Source organism: Mobula hypostoma, chromosome 6, assembly GCF_963921235.1.
Source record: "Mobula hypostoma chromosome 6, sMobHyp1.1, whole genome shotgun sequence".
In the NCBI taxonomy this organism is placed as follows: domain Eukaryota; kingdom Metazoa; phylum Chordata; class Chondrichthyes; order Myliobatiformes; family Myliobatidae; genus Mobula; species Mobula hypostoma.
The window spans coordinates 37,662,579-37,678,325 of record NC_086102.1 but is presented as its reverse complement, the minus strand read 5'-3'; the positions used below and the strand labels follow the sequence as shown (position 1 = coordinate 37,678,325).

General features: G+C 42.5%; 1 protein-coding gene across 2 annotated transcripts in view; it reads right to left on the bottom strand.

Moving 5' to 3' along the window:
* The window catches only part of LOC134347940 (E3 ubiquitin-protein ligase DZIP3-like), a 106,747-nt gene that overhangs the window by 13,991 nt on the left and 77,009 nt on the right, over positions 1-15,747 (bottom strand). For both annotated transcript variants that reach the window (XM_063050606.1, XM_063050605.1), the window contains 3 exons: positions 9,933-10,036; positions 3,755-3,842; positions 2,205-2,306 (listed from right to left, as the gene is read on the bottom strand). In XM_063050606.1, coding sequence (XP_062906676.1) covers positions 2,205-2,306; positions 3,755-3,842; positions 9,933-10,036 — 294 coding nt within the window. The remainder of the gene's footprint in view (positions 1-2,204; positions 2,307-3,754; positions 3,843-9,932; positions 10,037-15,747) is intronic.

Here is a 15,747-nt window from a genome sequence, read left to right as displayed (position 1 = left end):
TATATTATTGTCACATTACCGAGAAGCAGTGAAAAGCTTACATTACATGCCATCCAGGCAGATTATCCCATATATAAATACATCAAGATAGTGAAAAGTGAAAATAGAATAGCAGACACATTAACAACACTTACAAGGTACTTACACAGACATGTGGGTAGAAAAGGTTTAAAGCAAAGGCCTCCAGTGTTTTTTACACCATGAACCCCTACTATTAACTGAGGGGTCCGTGGTCGCCAGGTTGGGAACCCCTGGTTTAAAAGAATATAAGCAAAACATGGAAAAATGTGTCCAGTTTAGATAAGAATCTTGGATAGCATCGACTAGTTGGGCTGAATGCCCTGCTTCCATTGTGTATGACTCTGCAACTCTATAAGAATGCAGATTATTGTGTTATAGTCACTGAGAAAGTACAGTGCAGGCAACACCAAGTCCAGATGCGTTTACAATGTAAACTGGGAGATCAATGGTTAACATATGAATGATTCATTTCAAGAGCCTTATAAGGATTTATGAGACTGGAATAATACCAGGAGATGAAAAAACTCAGTAATCATCACTCTTCCTAAGAAACCTGGAGCAATAGAATGTGAATTACATAGGACCATAAGTTTAATGAGTCATATCACCAGGACACTTCTAAGAATTTTGATGACAAGAACTAAAAGTAAGATACAAGCTGAAATAGGTAAAGAACAATGTGGTTTTGTGAAAGACAAAGGTACAAGAAACGCAATATTGATGTTAAAGATACTATCAGAACGAGCTATTCAAGTGCAAAAAGATTTGTTTGTTTTATCGACTACACAAAAGCATTTGATAAAGTGAAGCACAATAAGTTGAAATATTACAGAAAACTCTAGATCTAGATTCGAAAGACCTCCGCCTAATCAGAAATCTGTACTGGGAACAAACTACCATTATAAGAATAGATGGAGAAGTGAGTCAGTTTACGAAAATCAAGAGAGGCGTTAGACAAGGGTGTGTTTTCTCCCGATTTATTTAATGTGTACAGTGAAACAATATTACAAAAGAGACATCTTGGGAATCAAAGTTGGCGGTGAAAACATCAATAATTTCAGATATGCAGATGACACTGTGTTAATTGCAAGTACGGAGGAAGAACTACAAAACTTAATTGATATAGTTGTTGAAGACAAGTGCAAAAATGGGTCTGTCTATCAATCGCAAAAAGACAATGTATGGTGATATCCAAAAAGAAGGAGAATCCTATCTGCAGGCTGAAAATAAACGGGGAAGACAGAAAACAAGTACAGAAATTTTGCTACTTAGGAAGCTGGGTGACATCAGATGGCAGGTGCGACATGGACATCAAAAGAAGAATAGGGATGGCAAAAGACAGCTTTACGAGAATGAAGAGTATACTGACCAACACTAAACTAGGCATGACAACCCGCCTCAGAGTACTGAAATGTTACGTTTATCCATTTATGTTATATGGCTCAGAATGCTGGACAATATCTAGTAACATGAGGAAACAAATTGAGCAGCAGAGATGTGGTTTTTGAGGAGGATGCAAAGAATATCATGGACAAAACGAATATCTAATGAGGATGTCATGAACAGAGCAAACACGAAAAAAGAAATAATGTATGAGATCATGAAAGGGCAACGTAATTTCATTGGACGTGATTAGGAAAGAGGAGTTAGATGCACGGTAATTATGGGAGAGATTGAAGGGAAGAAAGCAAGAGGAAGACAAAGACAAATGATGATGGAGACAGCAGCCAGAGAACTGGAAATGAATACCAATGAATTGATCCACTTGACCTGAAACAGGAGTGTGTGGGCCATGGCAGTCAAAGCTCAATCTGGGCACGGCACCAGATGATGATGCTGAATAAGAGGGATAGCAGCTGCCCTTGAATCCAGTGGCACGTGTTCTCAAGCATTTGTATATTCTGCCTAACGGGGGGGGGGGGGGGAGAAGAAGAGAAAATAACTGGGGTGTGAGGGTTCACGGATTATGTAGGCCGCTTTCTCTTGGCAGTGAGGAGTGTAGATGCAGTCTATGGAGGGAAGGCTGATCTCTGTGATCCATTGGACTGTGTTCATATCTCTGCAATTTCTTGCAATATTGGGCAATTTGTATAGGATGCCTTCTATGATCACAAGCCTATGATTTCAGAGCAAAATGAATATAGCAGTAAATGTGTAAAACAAGTATAATTGAAAGAACATACCACTGCATTAGGATGTGGAGGTGGTGGTGGGATCTTTATTTGTGGAAGTATGCTCAGCTTAGTTCCACTTTTCAACAAAGCTATCTGTTCATCAAATTGATTCTAAGAAGAAGAAAAAAGTCTAAATTATTACTGAACTCAGATCATCGGGAACTTACGTTGGCACTTCACATGCAAACAAGTCTTGTCAATAACAATACATATATTGTGCAAGTTTCTTGTACTCGTTTCTTCTCCTACAAAGCATTTTCTTTCTGATGGAAAAGGAAAATTGAAAGGAAGAATGTTGAATCAAACCATAAGTGTTGTACTTGATTTGAATGAAGCAATTCCATCCTTTCATACAGGTCACAAAGATTCAAGCTCTCGGTGGACACAACTATGATTCCATAGGCACAAGTCACACTCCATAACATTCATCCTCAACATGAACTAATTGATATGTACAAAATTCTTGCATTTATACAGCACTTTAAAAAATAGAATTATGTGCAAATTATGTTTTATCAGAGTTAATCAGACAACAACGATCACAGAGGGAATGATTAAAAGATTAGTCTGTCATGACCAGTGGCCAGTACAAAATGAGGGAAGGTTCATAAAGCAGTAACTAAACTTCCCCTCCACTGCCATGAACACAATGGGCAATTACAACACCTACTGAAGATTGGGGCAACTCATCACAAGCCAAGAATCAAACCTCCCAGTGGCCCATGTATCGCAGGGTTAAAAAGGAAAAGGATATCCTTCTAGGTGAAAGCTGGGCTTCCAGGGAAACTTTAGCCTTTGGGAGGCAGATACTAGAGTTTCTATGCTCAGCAGAGCTTTGTGAATATTATGCATATCCCACATGCATCTCTTGTTTCCTTGTGAGTAATGTCAGTTGCATATTTGGTGCAAAGGGAAAGAAAGCAAAATGTTTCTTCAGGTGAAAACGCTCATGACAGAAGACTTAACAGTGCTGAATTATGCACATTTGTTTGAACTACTTTTATCTTTTTTTTAGAAAGGGAAGACTGATTAAAATTTCCCCAGCTTTTCCCATTTCAGGTCATTGCCAACCTGCCCCACGCAAACTGGGTTTTACCATTTTACTCCTCTCGTTCTTTCCATTTTCTCACTGAGGACAGCTTTGGTCTGTGCATTGACAAGACCAGGACCATATTTACTCGTAGTGACAGATTTCTGATTGCTGTATGTGATTTTCCAAGTCTACAACACATTGAGATCTTCTAATCCCCTTTGCCTCCTGGACTAGAAATGACCTCAATCAGGTTTCAGTAGTCATCGTCCCACAGCCAAAACGTTTTCATATAACTTCTATCTGTAGACTGTGTCATCCCTACGTGGTGTTTCCAGCAATTGATATTTCTATTTAATTGTACCAGTTTTTTTTGTTTAAATCTGCAGTTGTTGAGGAAAGAGTTATCGAAGACCACACCATTAGCTCAGCAATTTAAAAATCAGATACATCTACATGTCAGACAAATACTGATTTCAAGCTTAACACAGGTCCTTGTATTTAACTTGCACAAACACATTTACCTCACCTTTGTAAAATCAATTTTGTTTCTTATATCAGCCACAATTGCTTGCCAACCATCAACTGTTGCACAGGCAGAAGCAGATGTAGGATTCCTAGACACCAAAAATATTTTGTTAGATAAAAAACAAACAGTGCCTATTAAAGTGATCAGAAAGTCAAAATAGCTCTTGCTGGATGGAAAACTTGTCCACATTGGGACATTGAATACACAGACTTCAGAAAGATGGTGGCCACATTTCTAGAGGCCGTAAAAGATAAAAGTCATAGAGAACACCATCACAAGTGAAAATGCAAGTGGTGATTGAGCAAGCAAGTTTAAATTACAACTTGTAGAGTAAAATAAAAATTGGCAGTATAGTATAGAGAAACTGGTTAATGGACAAATTATTTTTGAAACGTTAGCATTGTTCCCTGTTTTTCTCAGTTTGTACAGGGGGAAATTGTCATAAAATTTCCCATGACTGAAATAGAGAAATTGTTTAACTGTATCTAGTTTTCTGGTGACTTACATACTTTAAAGATTGAAAGAGAACAGAGAAAACTCAGAAGGATGTTGCCATGACTTGAGGACCTGAGTTGTAGGGAAAGGTTGAATAGGTTAGGACTCTGCTCCCTGGGAGTAGGAGAATGAGGGGAGAATTGATAGAGGTATACAAAATTGTGAGAGGGTGTAGATAGGGTGAAGGCATACAGCATGGAAGTTCTGGCAAGGCAAGGGTTAAGGTAATGTCCAGGCAAGGATAGTTTACAGATGGTGTGCAGTCAACCCAGGCAAGAGAGGTCTTTGAAAAGCATAGCTTCACTTTGCAGAGCAGGGGACCGGAGCCATTTGCCATACAAAGGCAAGATAAAGATGCAAATTAAGGATTCTAGTTTGACACTTACTATTGGTCAGTTACTTTACTAATTATGAAGTATTACTGGCCTTTAACGTGCAGATTCCATTGGCTATTAATACCTATATTATCGTGGTGTGACTGATTATGCGGATAAGGAATTTGAACATCCACAGAGTTACCAATTAGTTAATGTGTGTCCAATTAGTCAACTTCTGTATAAAATAATGGCATTTCTTTGTTCAAACTTTTGAACAACTTGGTGACAGGCCGTGCTGTTCTCCTTGTGTACAAGTAAATAAAGTGCGATTGAGGACTGAGTGCAAGTTTTCAGAGTCAAGTTAATCGATAAAGACGATAGGCTTTTTCCAAAGTCAAAGAACATTTATTATCAAAGAGTGTATAAATTATGCAGCCTTGAGATTTGTCATAGTCATACTTTGTTGATCCCGGGGGAAATTGGTTTTCGTTACAGTTGCACCATAAATAATAAATAGTAATAGAACCGTAAACAGTTAAATAGTAATATGTAAATTATGCCAGTAAATTATGAAATAAGTCCAGGACCAGCCTATTGGCTCACGGTGTCTGACCCTCCAAGGGAGGAGTTGTAAAGTTTGATGGCCACAGGCAGGAATGACTTCCTATGACGCTCTGTGCTGCATCTCGGAGGAATGAGTCTCTGGCTGAATGTACTCCTGTGCCCACCCAGCACATTATGTAGTGGATGGGAGACATTGTCCAAGATGGCATGCAACTTAGACAGCATCCTCTTTTCAGACACCACCGTGAAAGAGTCCAGTTCCATCCCCACAACATCACTGGCCTTACGAATGAGTTTGTTGATTCTCTTGGTGTCTGCTACCCTCAGCCTGCTGCCCCAGCACACAACAGCAAACATGATAGCACTGGCCACCACAGACTCGTAGAACATCCTCAGCATCGTCCGGCAGATGTTAAAGGACCTCAGTCTCCTCAGGAAGTAGAGACGGCTCTGACCCTTCTTGTAGACAGCCTCAGTGTTCTTAGACCAGTCCAGTTTATTGATTCGTATCCCCAGGCATTTGTAATCCTCCACCATGTCCACACTGACCCCCTGGATGGAAACAGGGGTCACTGGTACCTTAGCTCTCCTCAGGTCTACCACCAGCTCCTTAGACTTTTTCACATTAAGCTGCAGATAATTCTGCTCACACCATGTGACAAAGTTTCCTACCGTAGACCTGTACTCAACCTCATCTCCCTTGCTGATGCATCCAACTATGGCAGAGTCATCTGAAAACTTCTGAAGATGACAAGACCCTGTGCAGTAGTTGAAGTCCGAGGTGTAAATGGTGAAGAGAAAGGGAGACAAGACCCAGTGCTGCTGATCACTCTGTCGGACACACAGTGTTGCAAGCACACGTACTGTGGTCTGCCAGTCAGGTAATCAAGAATCCATGATACCAGGGAAGCATCCACCTGCATCGCTGTCAGCTTCTCCCCCAGCAGAGCAGGGCGGATGGTGTTGAACACACTGGAGAAGTCAAAAAACATGACCCTCACAGTGCTCGCTGGCTTGTCCAGGTGGGCGTAGACATGATTCAGCAGGTAGACGATGGCATCCTCAACTCCTAGTCGGGGCTGGTAGGCAAACTGGAGGGGATCTAAGTGTGGCCTGACCATAGGCCGGAGCAGCTCCAGAACAAGTCTCTCCAGGGTCTTCATGATGTGGGAGGTCAATGCCACCAGTCTGTAGTCATTGAGGCCGCTGGGGCACGGTGTCTTCGGCACAGGGACGAGGCAGGACATCTTCCACAGTACAGGAACCCTCCGGAGCCTCAGGCTCATGTTGAATACATGGTGAAGTACTCCACATAGCTGAGGGGCACAGGCTTTGAGCACCCTGGTACTGACACCATCCGGTCCTGCAGCCTTGCTTGGGTTGAGACGTTTCAGCTGTCTTCTCACCTGTTCAGCCGTGAAGCCCACCATGGTGGTTTCGTGTGGGGAAGGGGTATAGTCATGAGAGCAGGGTGGGGGGCTGTGAGGAGGGGTAGGAGGGGAGAGTGGAATATGTGTTGGTTGGGGGCCGACAACAGATGGCTCATGTGGGGGATGGGCAGGGGTCACAATGTCATATCTGTTAAAGAGCAGGTTAAGTTCGTTGGCTCTGTCCTCACCGCCTTCAGCTCCTCTGTTGCTAGTTTGCCGAAACCCAGTGATGGTCCTCATCCCCCTCCAGACCTCTCTCATGTTGTTCTGCTCGAGTTTCCACTCAAGCTTCCTCCTGTACCTGTCTTTAGCCTCCCTGATCCTGGCTTTCAGGTCCCTCTGTATTGCCCTCAGCTCCTTGTATGCTTACACGTAGCCACAAAGCAAGAAACCCAAAAGAACCCAATTTAAGAAAAAAAGACCAATGCTCTATGCGCAGAGAGAGAAAAGAAAAACACATCATGAAACAATAAAAAGCGAGCAACAGTATTCTGAACCAAACTGTGTCCTTGGATCCGAATCTGCAGAGCAGCCGGTGTAGGCCCAAAGCCTGAGTCTGAGTTCATCCTATTAGCGGGGCAAATTGCCACGAAGCTCGTAGAGACTAACCCTGGCAGCCAGGGCAGTCTCACAGCCTCAGCAACATGGAGCGAAGAGTGAAAATCTCGGGAGAGAGAGCAAAATCGGCCACGGGTGAGACTAGAATTAGAGGTCATAGGTTAAGGGTAAAAAGTGGAACAAGCTGCCAGTGGAAATGGTGATTGTGGATTCATCGGCAGCATTTAAAAGAAGTTTGGATGGGAGAGGTTCGGAGGTCCATGCTCCAGTTGTGAGTTGATGGGACTAGGCAGAATTACAGTTTGGCAAGGACTAGATGAGCCTAGTGGCCTTTACCTGTGCTATAGTACACTACGACTCTGTGTCAAGAACAGCAGACAAATTTGGACAAATGACCAGATTACTGTTAGGGATGATATGTCCGACTAAGTTCAATTGAAATGATATATTTTAGAAGAAAGAGGACATATTAAATAACTGTTAAATAACTTTTTTTTGAAAAGACAGTGTTCAAAAAGTTTCATTTAACTAAACGAGTTTCCAAATTTGCAGACAAACCTATGAAACAAGTTTATATGATCCTAGTAAAAAAAAAGATCAGTTTTCTACATATCGGCTCTTTAATTAAAGAGCAAACAACACAGTGGTGAAGAAAGGAAAAGTTGGTGCAGCAATGTTAAACACAAGCAAGTGAACAACACACACAAAATGCCGGAGGAACTCAGCAGGCCAGGCGGCATCTACGAAAAGAGAAGTCAACATTTCGGGCCGAAACCCCTCGGCAGGACTGGAGTAAAAAGCTGAGGAGTAGATTTAAAAGGTGGGGAGAGGGGAGAGAGAAGCGCAAGGTGATAGGTGAAATCTGAAAGGGGAAATATGAAGTAAAGAGAAGGTGATTGGTGAAAGAGACAGAAAGCCATGGAAGAAAGAAAAGGGGGAAGGAGCACCAGAGGAAGGTGATGGGTGGGCAAGGATATAAGGTGAGAGAGGGAGAAGGACGTGGGAATCGGTGAAGGGGGGTGGGGGGGCATTACCAGAAGTTCGAGAAGTTGATGTTCATGTTATCAGATTGGAGGCTATCCAAACAGAATAAAAGGTGTTGTTCCTCCACCTCAGTGTGGCCTCCTCACGAAAGTGCAGGAGGCCATGGATGGACATATCGGAATGGGAGTGGGAATGGGAAGTGGAACTAATATGGGTGGCCACTGAGAGGTCCCCCTTTTACTGGCTGGAAAACAGAAAGTGAAACAGATTTTTCCAAGAACTAAAAACAAGACCAACACGTGACTAATGACAAAAGAGTGGGAAATTAAAGTGGAACATTTATTTTCTTTATTAGTTTACAAACAGTCATGGTGGAAATAAGTTTGTGACTAAAGAAAATAAAACTGAATATAATGAACAGAAATGGAAAGTACCTCAGCAAAAAAACAGAGCTCATAGTGGATATGTTGCTGTGGTCTGAAGATACAGAATTTTTCAAAAAATAATCACATGTATAAATCTTGCCTGTTGTGACTGTGAGCTCCAGAGAAAAATTTGTCAAAGCTTTGGTGAAAACCCTCTTACTACCATTCATATGGACAATAATGGTGTTACAAGTGAAGGCGGTTGTTATCAAGGGCTTTTTCTGTAGTAGTTCGCATTTTTCTTGTATCAGGGACTGTGTGTGGCAGAGACTTGCGTATTCACTGAATGCTTAGAAAAATGGAGGGCTATGCGCCAGGGAAATTCTAGGCAGTCTCTAGAGTAGGTTACATGGTCGGCACAACATTGTGGGCCGAAGGGCCTGTAATGCGCTGTACATTTCTATGTTCTATGTAATTGAAAATTGGGCGCCACAGTAGCGTAGCGGTGAGTGTGACACTATTACAGCTCGGGACATTGGAGTTGAGAGTTCAGTCCCGGCATTCTCTGTAAGGGGTCCCTGTATGTCCTCCCTGTAGAATGCCTGGGTTTTCCCTGTGTGCTCTGGTTTCCTCCCACAGTCTTAAGATGTACTGGTTAGTCGGTTAGTTGGACATTGTAAACTGTCCCGTTATTAAGTTAAGGCCGTGGGGTTGCTGAGGCAGCACGGCTCAAAAGGGCGGAAGGGTCTACTCCGGGCTGTATCACTAAATAAATAAAATGAATAAGATTTGAGTTGCTGTTTCAATGGTAAACTGATTTGGTATGAATGGTATTCAGATTTCAGCAGAATAGACGAATTTCGCACTAGAAGTGACTGTACTGAGTCCTCGGAGATAAATTTTCACTGAAGCAGCTGAGGCTGCTGCACAGGAGTGCATCCCATCTCCTCAACAGATCCTGGCTGAGTCATGTGTTCAACATTCATTCCCTCCAATGCCAGATGACCAGTCGGTGCAAAATCTTGTGCTGCCCAATTTTTCGCCCAGTGACAACAACATGTACGCACTGAGTAATTTCTTCAATTAAAAAAAAAGTATAATAAAAGCCAGTTCTAAAATCTGCAGACAAATCATTGCAAACTTCATGTTGTTAACACCGTTCACACCAGAAACTGGAAAACGAAATGTGATGGTGTACAGTTGTAGGGGAAATAACTTAACGTGCCAATGAGGTAGAGGGTGACTACCTTTTGTGCGCAGTTTAAATTCCTTCGGGTGCCAGCAGCAAAAGATGTGTTTGTGCATGCACCTCAGAGGGAACATTGCACGTGTGTACCAACGTCAGAGGCCAGGGAGCCCACCCCTTTATAGTTATAACATGGCACTGAAGTGTAATTACATAAATAGTGATGATAAAACTGTGCCAAAATACAAATCCAACATTCTGTATGTTAAATCCACTCACCTCCCCATATTCTCTTCTGCTGCCTTAAGGTGCACTGTACAATCCTGTTCGGCCTGCTGGAGCTGGAAGAGACCATTATCCCTCCGACACTCCAGAACCAAAACCTGAGAGAAGCAGCACACAAGAAGTGTTATAGTTTTGCACAGAAACAGACTCTTCAACCCAACTTGACAATGCTGTTTATCTGAGCTTGTCCTATTTGCTTGCAAGTGCGCAATATGCATCTAGGCCTTTTCTATCCATGTACCTGCGTATATATACTTTATACTTCATTGTCGCCAAACAATTGATACTAGAACGTACAATCATCACAGCGATATTTGATCCTGCGCTTCGTGCTCCCTGGAGTACAAATCGATAGTAAATATTAAAAATTTAAATTATAAATCATAAATAGGAAATAGAAAATGGAAAGTAAGGTAGTGTAAAAAAAACCGAGAGGCAGGTCCGGATATTTGGAGGGTACAGCCCAGATCCGGGTCAGGATCCGTTCAGCAGTCTTATCACAGTTGAAAAGAAGCTGTTCCCAAATCTGACCATACGAGTCTTCAAGCTCCTGAGCCTTCTCCCGGAGGGAAGAAAGACGAAAAGTGTGTTGGCTGGGTGGGTCGTGTCCTTGATTATCCTGGCAGCACTGCTCCGACAGCGTGCGGTGTAAAGTGAGTCCAAGGACGGAAGATTGGTTGTGTGTATATCTTCCAAATGTTATTAATGCACCTGTTTTGTTCAACTTCCTCTCCCCGTTCATTCTGCATACCCACCATCCTCTGTGTGGAAAAAGTCATCCCCTTGGATCCCTTTTAAATCTTTCCCCTCCAACCTTAAAATCATGTCCAGAAGTTTTAGACTCTCTAATCTTGGTAAAAAGGCTGAGTCTGTTTGTCCTCATTATTTATAAAGCATTAGCAGGGGGGCTAAGCACGCAGCCTTCTGGTGTACTTGTGCTGATGGAGTTTGAGGAGGAGAATTGTTACCAATCTGAACTGACTGGGGTCGGCAAGTGAGGAAATCGAGGATCCAGTTGCACAAAAAGGTATTGAGACCTAGGTCTTGAAGCCTAGTGATTAGTTTAGAGGGGATGATAGTATGGAATGCCAAACTGTAGTCACTAAAGAGCAGCCTGATGTATGCATCTTCACTGCCCAGATTTTCCAGGGTTGAGTGAAGAGCTAATGAAATCGCATATGCTGTTGACCTATTGAAATGGTATGCAAATTGGAACAGATCCAAGTTACTTCTCAGACAGGAGTTGAAATGTTTTATCACTAACCGCTCAAAGCACTTCATCACAGTGGTTGTAAGTGCTACTGGACGACCGTACTTGAGGTAGGTTACCGTATTCTTTGTAGGCACCAGTATAATTGGAGCCTGCTTGAAGCTACTGAGTACCTCAGATTGCCGATGCAAGAGGTTAAATATATTGGCAAATACTCCAGCCAGTTGATCAAAACAGGGGTTTAGTACTTGCCGGGTACCCTGTCTGGGCTGGATGCTTTCGTTGGGTTAACCCTCTTGAAGAATACTCTCACGTTGGCCTCAGAGACTGAAATCAAAAATCGGAGGCAGTGGGAGTTCACGAAGGTGCCTCCATGTTTTGACAGTAAAAGAGAGCATAAAGGCATCTGGGAGTGAAATCTTGTCACCTATGTCACTTGGTTTCACCTTGTAGGAAGTGCTAGCATTCAAGCCCTGCCACAGCTGTCAAGCAGCTTGCAGTCTGCAGTTGCCACTTCGCCTGTGAGATGGCTTTCCGAAGATTGTGCCTGGACCTCTTGTATCTTATTTGGTCACCAGACCTGAGTGCAATTGGTCGGGTCCTAAACAGATTGCAGATCTCATGGTTCATCCAGGGCTTAGATTATGAGAACACTCAGTCCTCTTTTATTGTCATTTAGAAACGCATACATGCATTAAGAAATGATACAATGTTTCTCCGGAGTGATATCACAGAAAACAGGACAAACCAAAGACTAACACTGACAGAACCACATAATTATAACATATAATTACAGCAGTGTGAAGCAATACCATAATTTGATGAAGAACAAACCATGGGCATGGTAAAATAAAGTCTCAAAGTCCCCAAGTCAATCGACTCCCGAGTCCCCGGTAGCAGGTGGCAAAAGGGAGAAACTCCCTGCCATAAACCTCCAGGCACCGTCAACTTGCCGATGCCTTGGAAGCAGCCGACCACAGCCGACACTGAGTCCATCCATCCTAAAACTTCGAGCCTCTGACCAGCCCCTCCAATACAGCCTCTCGAGCGCCTTTGACCTAGCCCCGGCCGCTGAAACAAGCAAAGCCGAGGATTCGGGGCCTTCTGCTCCGGAGATTCCGGTTACCACACAGTAGCAGTGGCAGCAAAGCGGGCATTTCAGAAGTTTTCCAGATGTTGCTCCGTACTCTCATGTCTGTCTCCATCAAATCAGAATTGTGCATGGTCCCCTACTTGACAGATTACAGATATCATTCACCAGAGAGGCCGTGCGCGCTGCGGATGGGGAAGACTCTGAATGAGTTTGTGGGGACACAGTCATCTATGACTGTTTTTATAAAGTCCATGGCAACCATAGTGTATTCATTTTGATTCTCCAATGAGTCCTTGGACACGGCCCGTCCAACTAGCTACTCCTCTGCCTCCTGCGACCACTCCTGTATGCAGGTAGGAGGAGGAGTGCCAAGTGATCAGAATCCCAAGATGCAGTCTACGGATGGAACAGTCGGCATTCCTCATCATAGTATAGCAAGTGATTGAGTGTGTTGCAACCCTTGGTGTTGCTGGTGATATGCTGGTGATAACTGGGCAGAGATTTCTTCAATCAAGCCTGACTGAAGTCCCTGACAATTACTGAAAGCCATCAAGATAGGCTGTTTCTTGTTTGCTGATGGTGGCAGTTATTACTGCGAGGGACTACTTAACATTGGCCTTTGGGGGAATGAAGAGAACTCTCCTGGTAAATAGAATGGTCAGCACTTAATCACTAAATGTTCCAGATCGGAGGAACAAAGAGTTTATCATGAAACACAAACTCCCACCTTCTGCCTTCTCCAAATCAGCAGACTGGTCCATCCTGTGTATCGAGAAGCCCGCAGGTCTAATCACCGAATCTGGTGTGTCCGTAGTGAGCCATGTCTCCATGAAACACAGAACACAGCAATTTCTCATTTCCCTCTGATATAGCAATCTCGCCCTTAAGTCTTCAGTATTGCTCTCCAGCAACTATGCATTTGCAAACAAGATACTGGATGGAGGAAACATATACCCCTTCAATTTAGTCTGGCTTGCTCAAGCTTCTGCTGATGATTGAGCCTACATCCACTAGCTCTTTGCAAGCATGGATGTGTCAGAAACCATTGGTTTCTTCTACCCTTGGCTTTTACTTGTGCACAAAATGGATGTTGATGGTGATGATTTTCCAGTAGCCATTCATTGCTTAGAGGAACAATAATTGAAAATCACTGGAGAATGGTTTGAACCTCTTCATATGGGTGGGAATGAGCACGTAGCATTGACTTCATCCAGATCATTTACTCTGGAAGTCCTGCTCTAGTTTAACTGATCAAAATGCAACTTACTGCACTTGACAGAGATAAATTCCTTGCCCTCCTTCTCCCATTCATGGAGATCCTGTTGTATTCTTGGTTAAAACATCCTCACTGTCTCCTGCACTACCAATATTGCATCATCTGCAAACTTACTAATGACATTGCCAACATTATATCCATCACTTAAATAATAAACTACAGTGGACCTGGTACCGATCCCTGTGGCACATCACTGATCACTCTCTTCCTTTCAAAACAACAACTTTCCACTAATATCCAGTGACTTCTTCCACTAAGCCAATTTTATATCCATTTGGCTTACCCTGGATCCCATGTGATCCAACCTTCCAGAACAGTTTACCACCTGAAACCTTGTCAAAGTCCATGTAGACAACAGCTACCATACTGCCCTCATTACTCCTCTTCTAAAACTCAAAAAAAAATCACAGGAATTTCCCACACACAAGGCTATGCTGACTATTCCTTATCAATCCCTGCCTAGCCCAATCCTGGTAGATCCTGTCTCCGAGAACCCACTCCTGTAAATTTTCCACCACTGATGTTAGGCTTATTGGCCTTCAGTTTGAAAGTACACTCTCATTTTAAAGGTTCATTTATTATCAAACTATACAACTCTGAAACTCTTCTTCTCTAGATAGCCATGAAACCAAGAAAGAAAAGAATGGCAGCATGATCATTGATGCCAAATCTCTCCTCCCTGCACAAAAAAATGAACAAAAATGGAAAAGGCACATTGACCCCCCAGATCACCCTCCCTCATGCACAAAACGAGAGAAAGACAGAGTGAAAAACTATAAGACTGGAAAAAAAAAGTCCCTAACCAAAATGCAGAAAAGCTGGGTAACATTCTCCAGGCACATCAGCGGGCCTTTCCCTCTCCAGTAGCAGAGCAGAGACTTCATTGAATTCCCCCAGCACTTAATTAGGTACTTTTGAGAAAGTATTCTGCACAACAAAATTCTGCAAAATTAAGTAATTCTTTCCCAAAGGTGTGTATATGGCAATTCTGGAGAAAAGCTAAAGGTTGCTTTTATTTCTCATCCAGTCAGCACAGCCAGTGAGTTAATGCAAAAAGACAACAGTCTACATCAGAGTCCTGGACTACACTTTAATATAAAAACCATGGGCAAACCTACATTGATACGCTGAAGAGTTTTCCTACAATTACATCCAAAGTAATAGTTTATATAGATAATTGTGGGAAATGGAGTAATTGTTTTGGTTTACTATCCCCTCCAGGAGTGAATATTGATGGTTAGGATATCCCTACAACTAACAGACATGGGGAAATTTTTGCTACACAAGTTTGTAATTCTGAAACATCCTTGATCCTGTACATTTGGAAGAAATCTGAGTAAATCTGTAAAAGCACAGCTGATCCTGATTATACAGCCTTGCTGACGGACAAGTGTCATCTTCCATCACTAGCTCCTCTCCTTCCATACAACCACAAGAGTGGCAACATCTGTAATTTCCTTTGGTATCAATAAGGTATCTATCTATTGATACCTGCCCTCTCGGCATTTTCATTTCAGTTTTCCAGGACTCCAAACACATTTTCCAGCTCACGTAGCGATTTATTTAGTCCTTTTTCAACTCAGAAAATTGTACTTATAGCTGATGACGTCTCTTCATTGGACCAGGTCACTTTCTTTTTGTGTACCATCTCTACACAGTTCGTAAGTTAAACCCAGTATTGAGTTATCTAAGTCACTTTAATCCATTCCCACTCTGGCCTCTCTGTGTGTTGTCTCATAAATAGTTCCATTGTGATCAAAATTACCAGCTCATGTTTTGTCCGGACATATTACAACATTGAACTCAGCAGTTTCAGTTAATAATTTTACTTTGGCCTCTTACACATTTCTTCTTGGTGTCACTAATATCTTTCTTTAATTATCATAGCATTATTTACATAACCTCAGCTGCAACTCACCCTGCCACAGAACTGCCCTTTGATTCTCCCCTCCCCACATTTTCTTCAGGTACACATTGTCATATGCCAATTTAAGAGTTCTAATGAAAGTCAACCACTCTAATTGTTTACTCTGTTCCCCTCTCCACAGATGCTGCCTGACCTACTGAGCATTTCTAGCAGTTTCTAATTTTCGTGACAGTTTTTTAAAATCTGTAACCTCTTGCTATCTGTAAATGTAAGAATAATTAACCACAAAATGCATTTTCAATTCAGGCTGAGAATTTATCACATTTCTCCGGTGACTACAGTTATACATGTAGTTCTGGATTA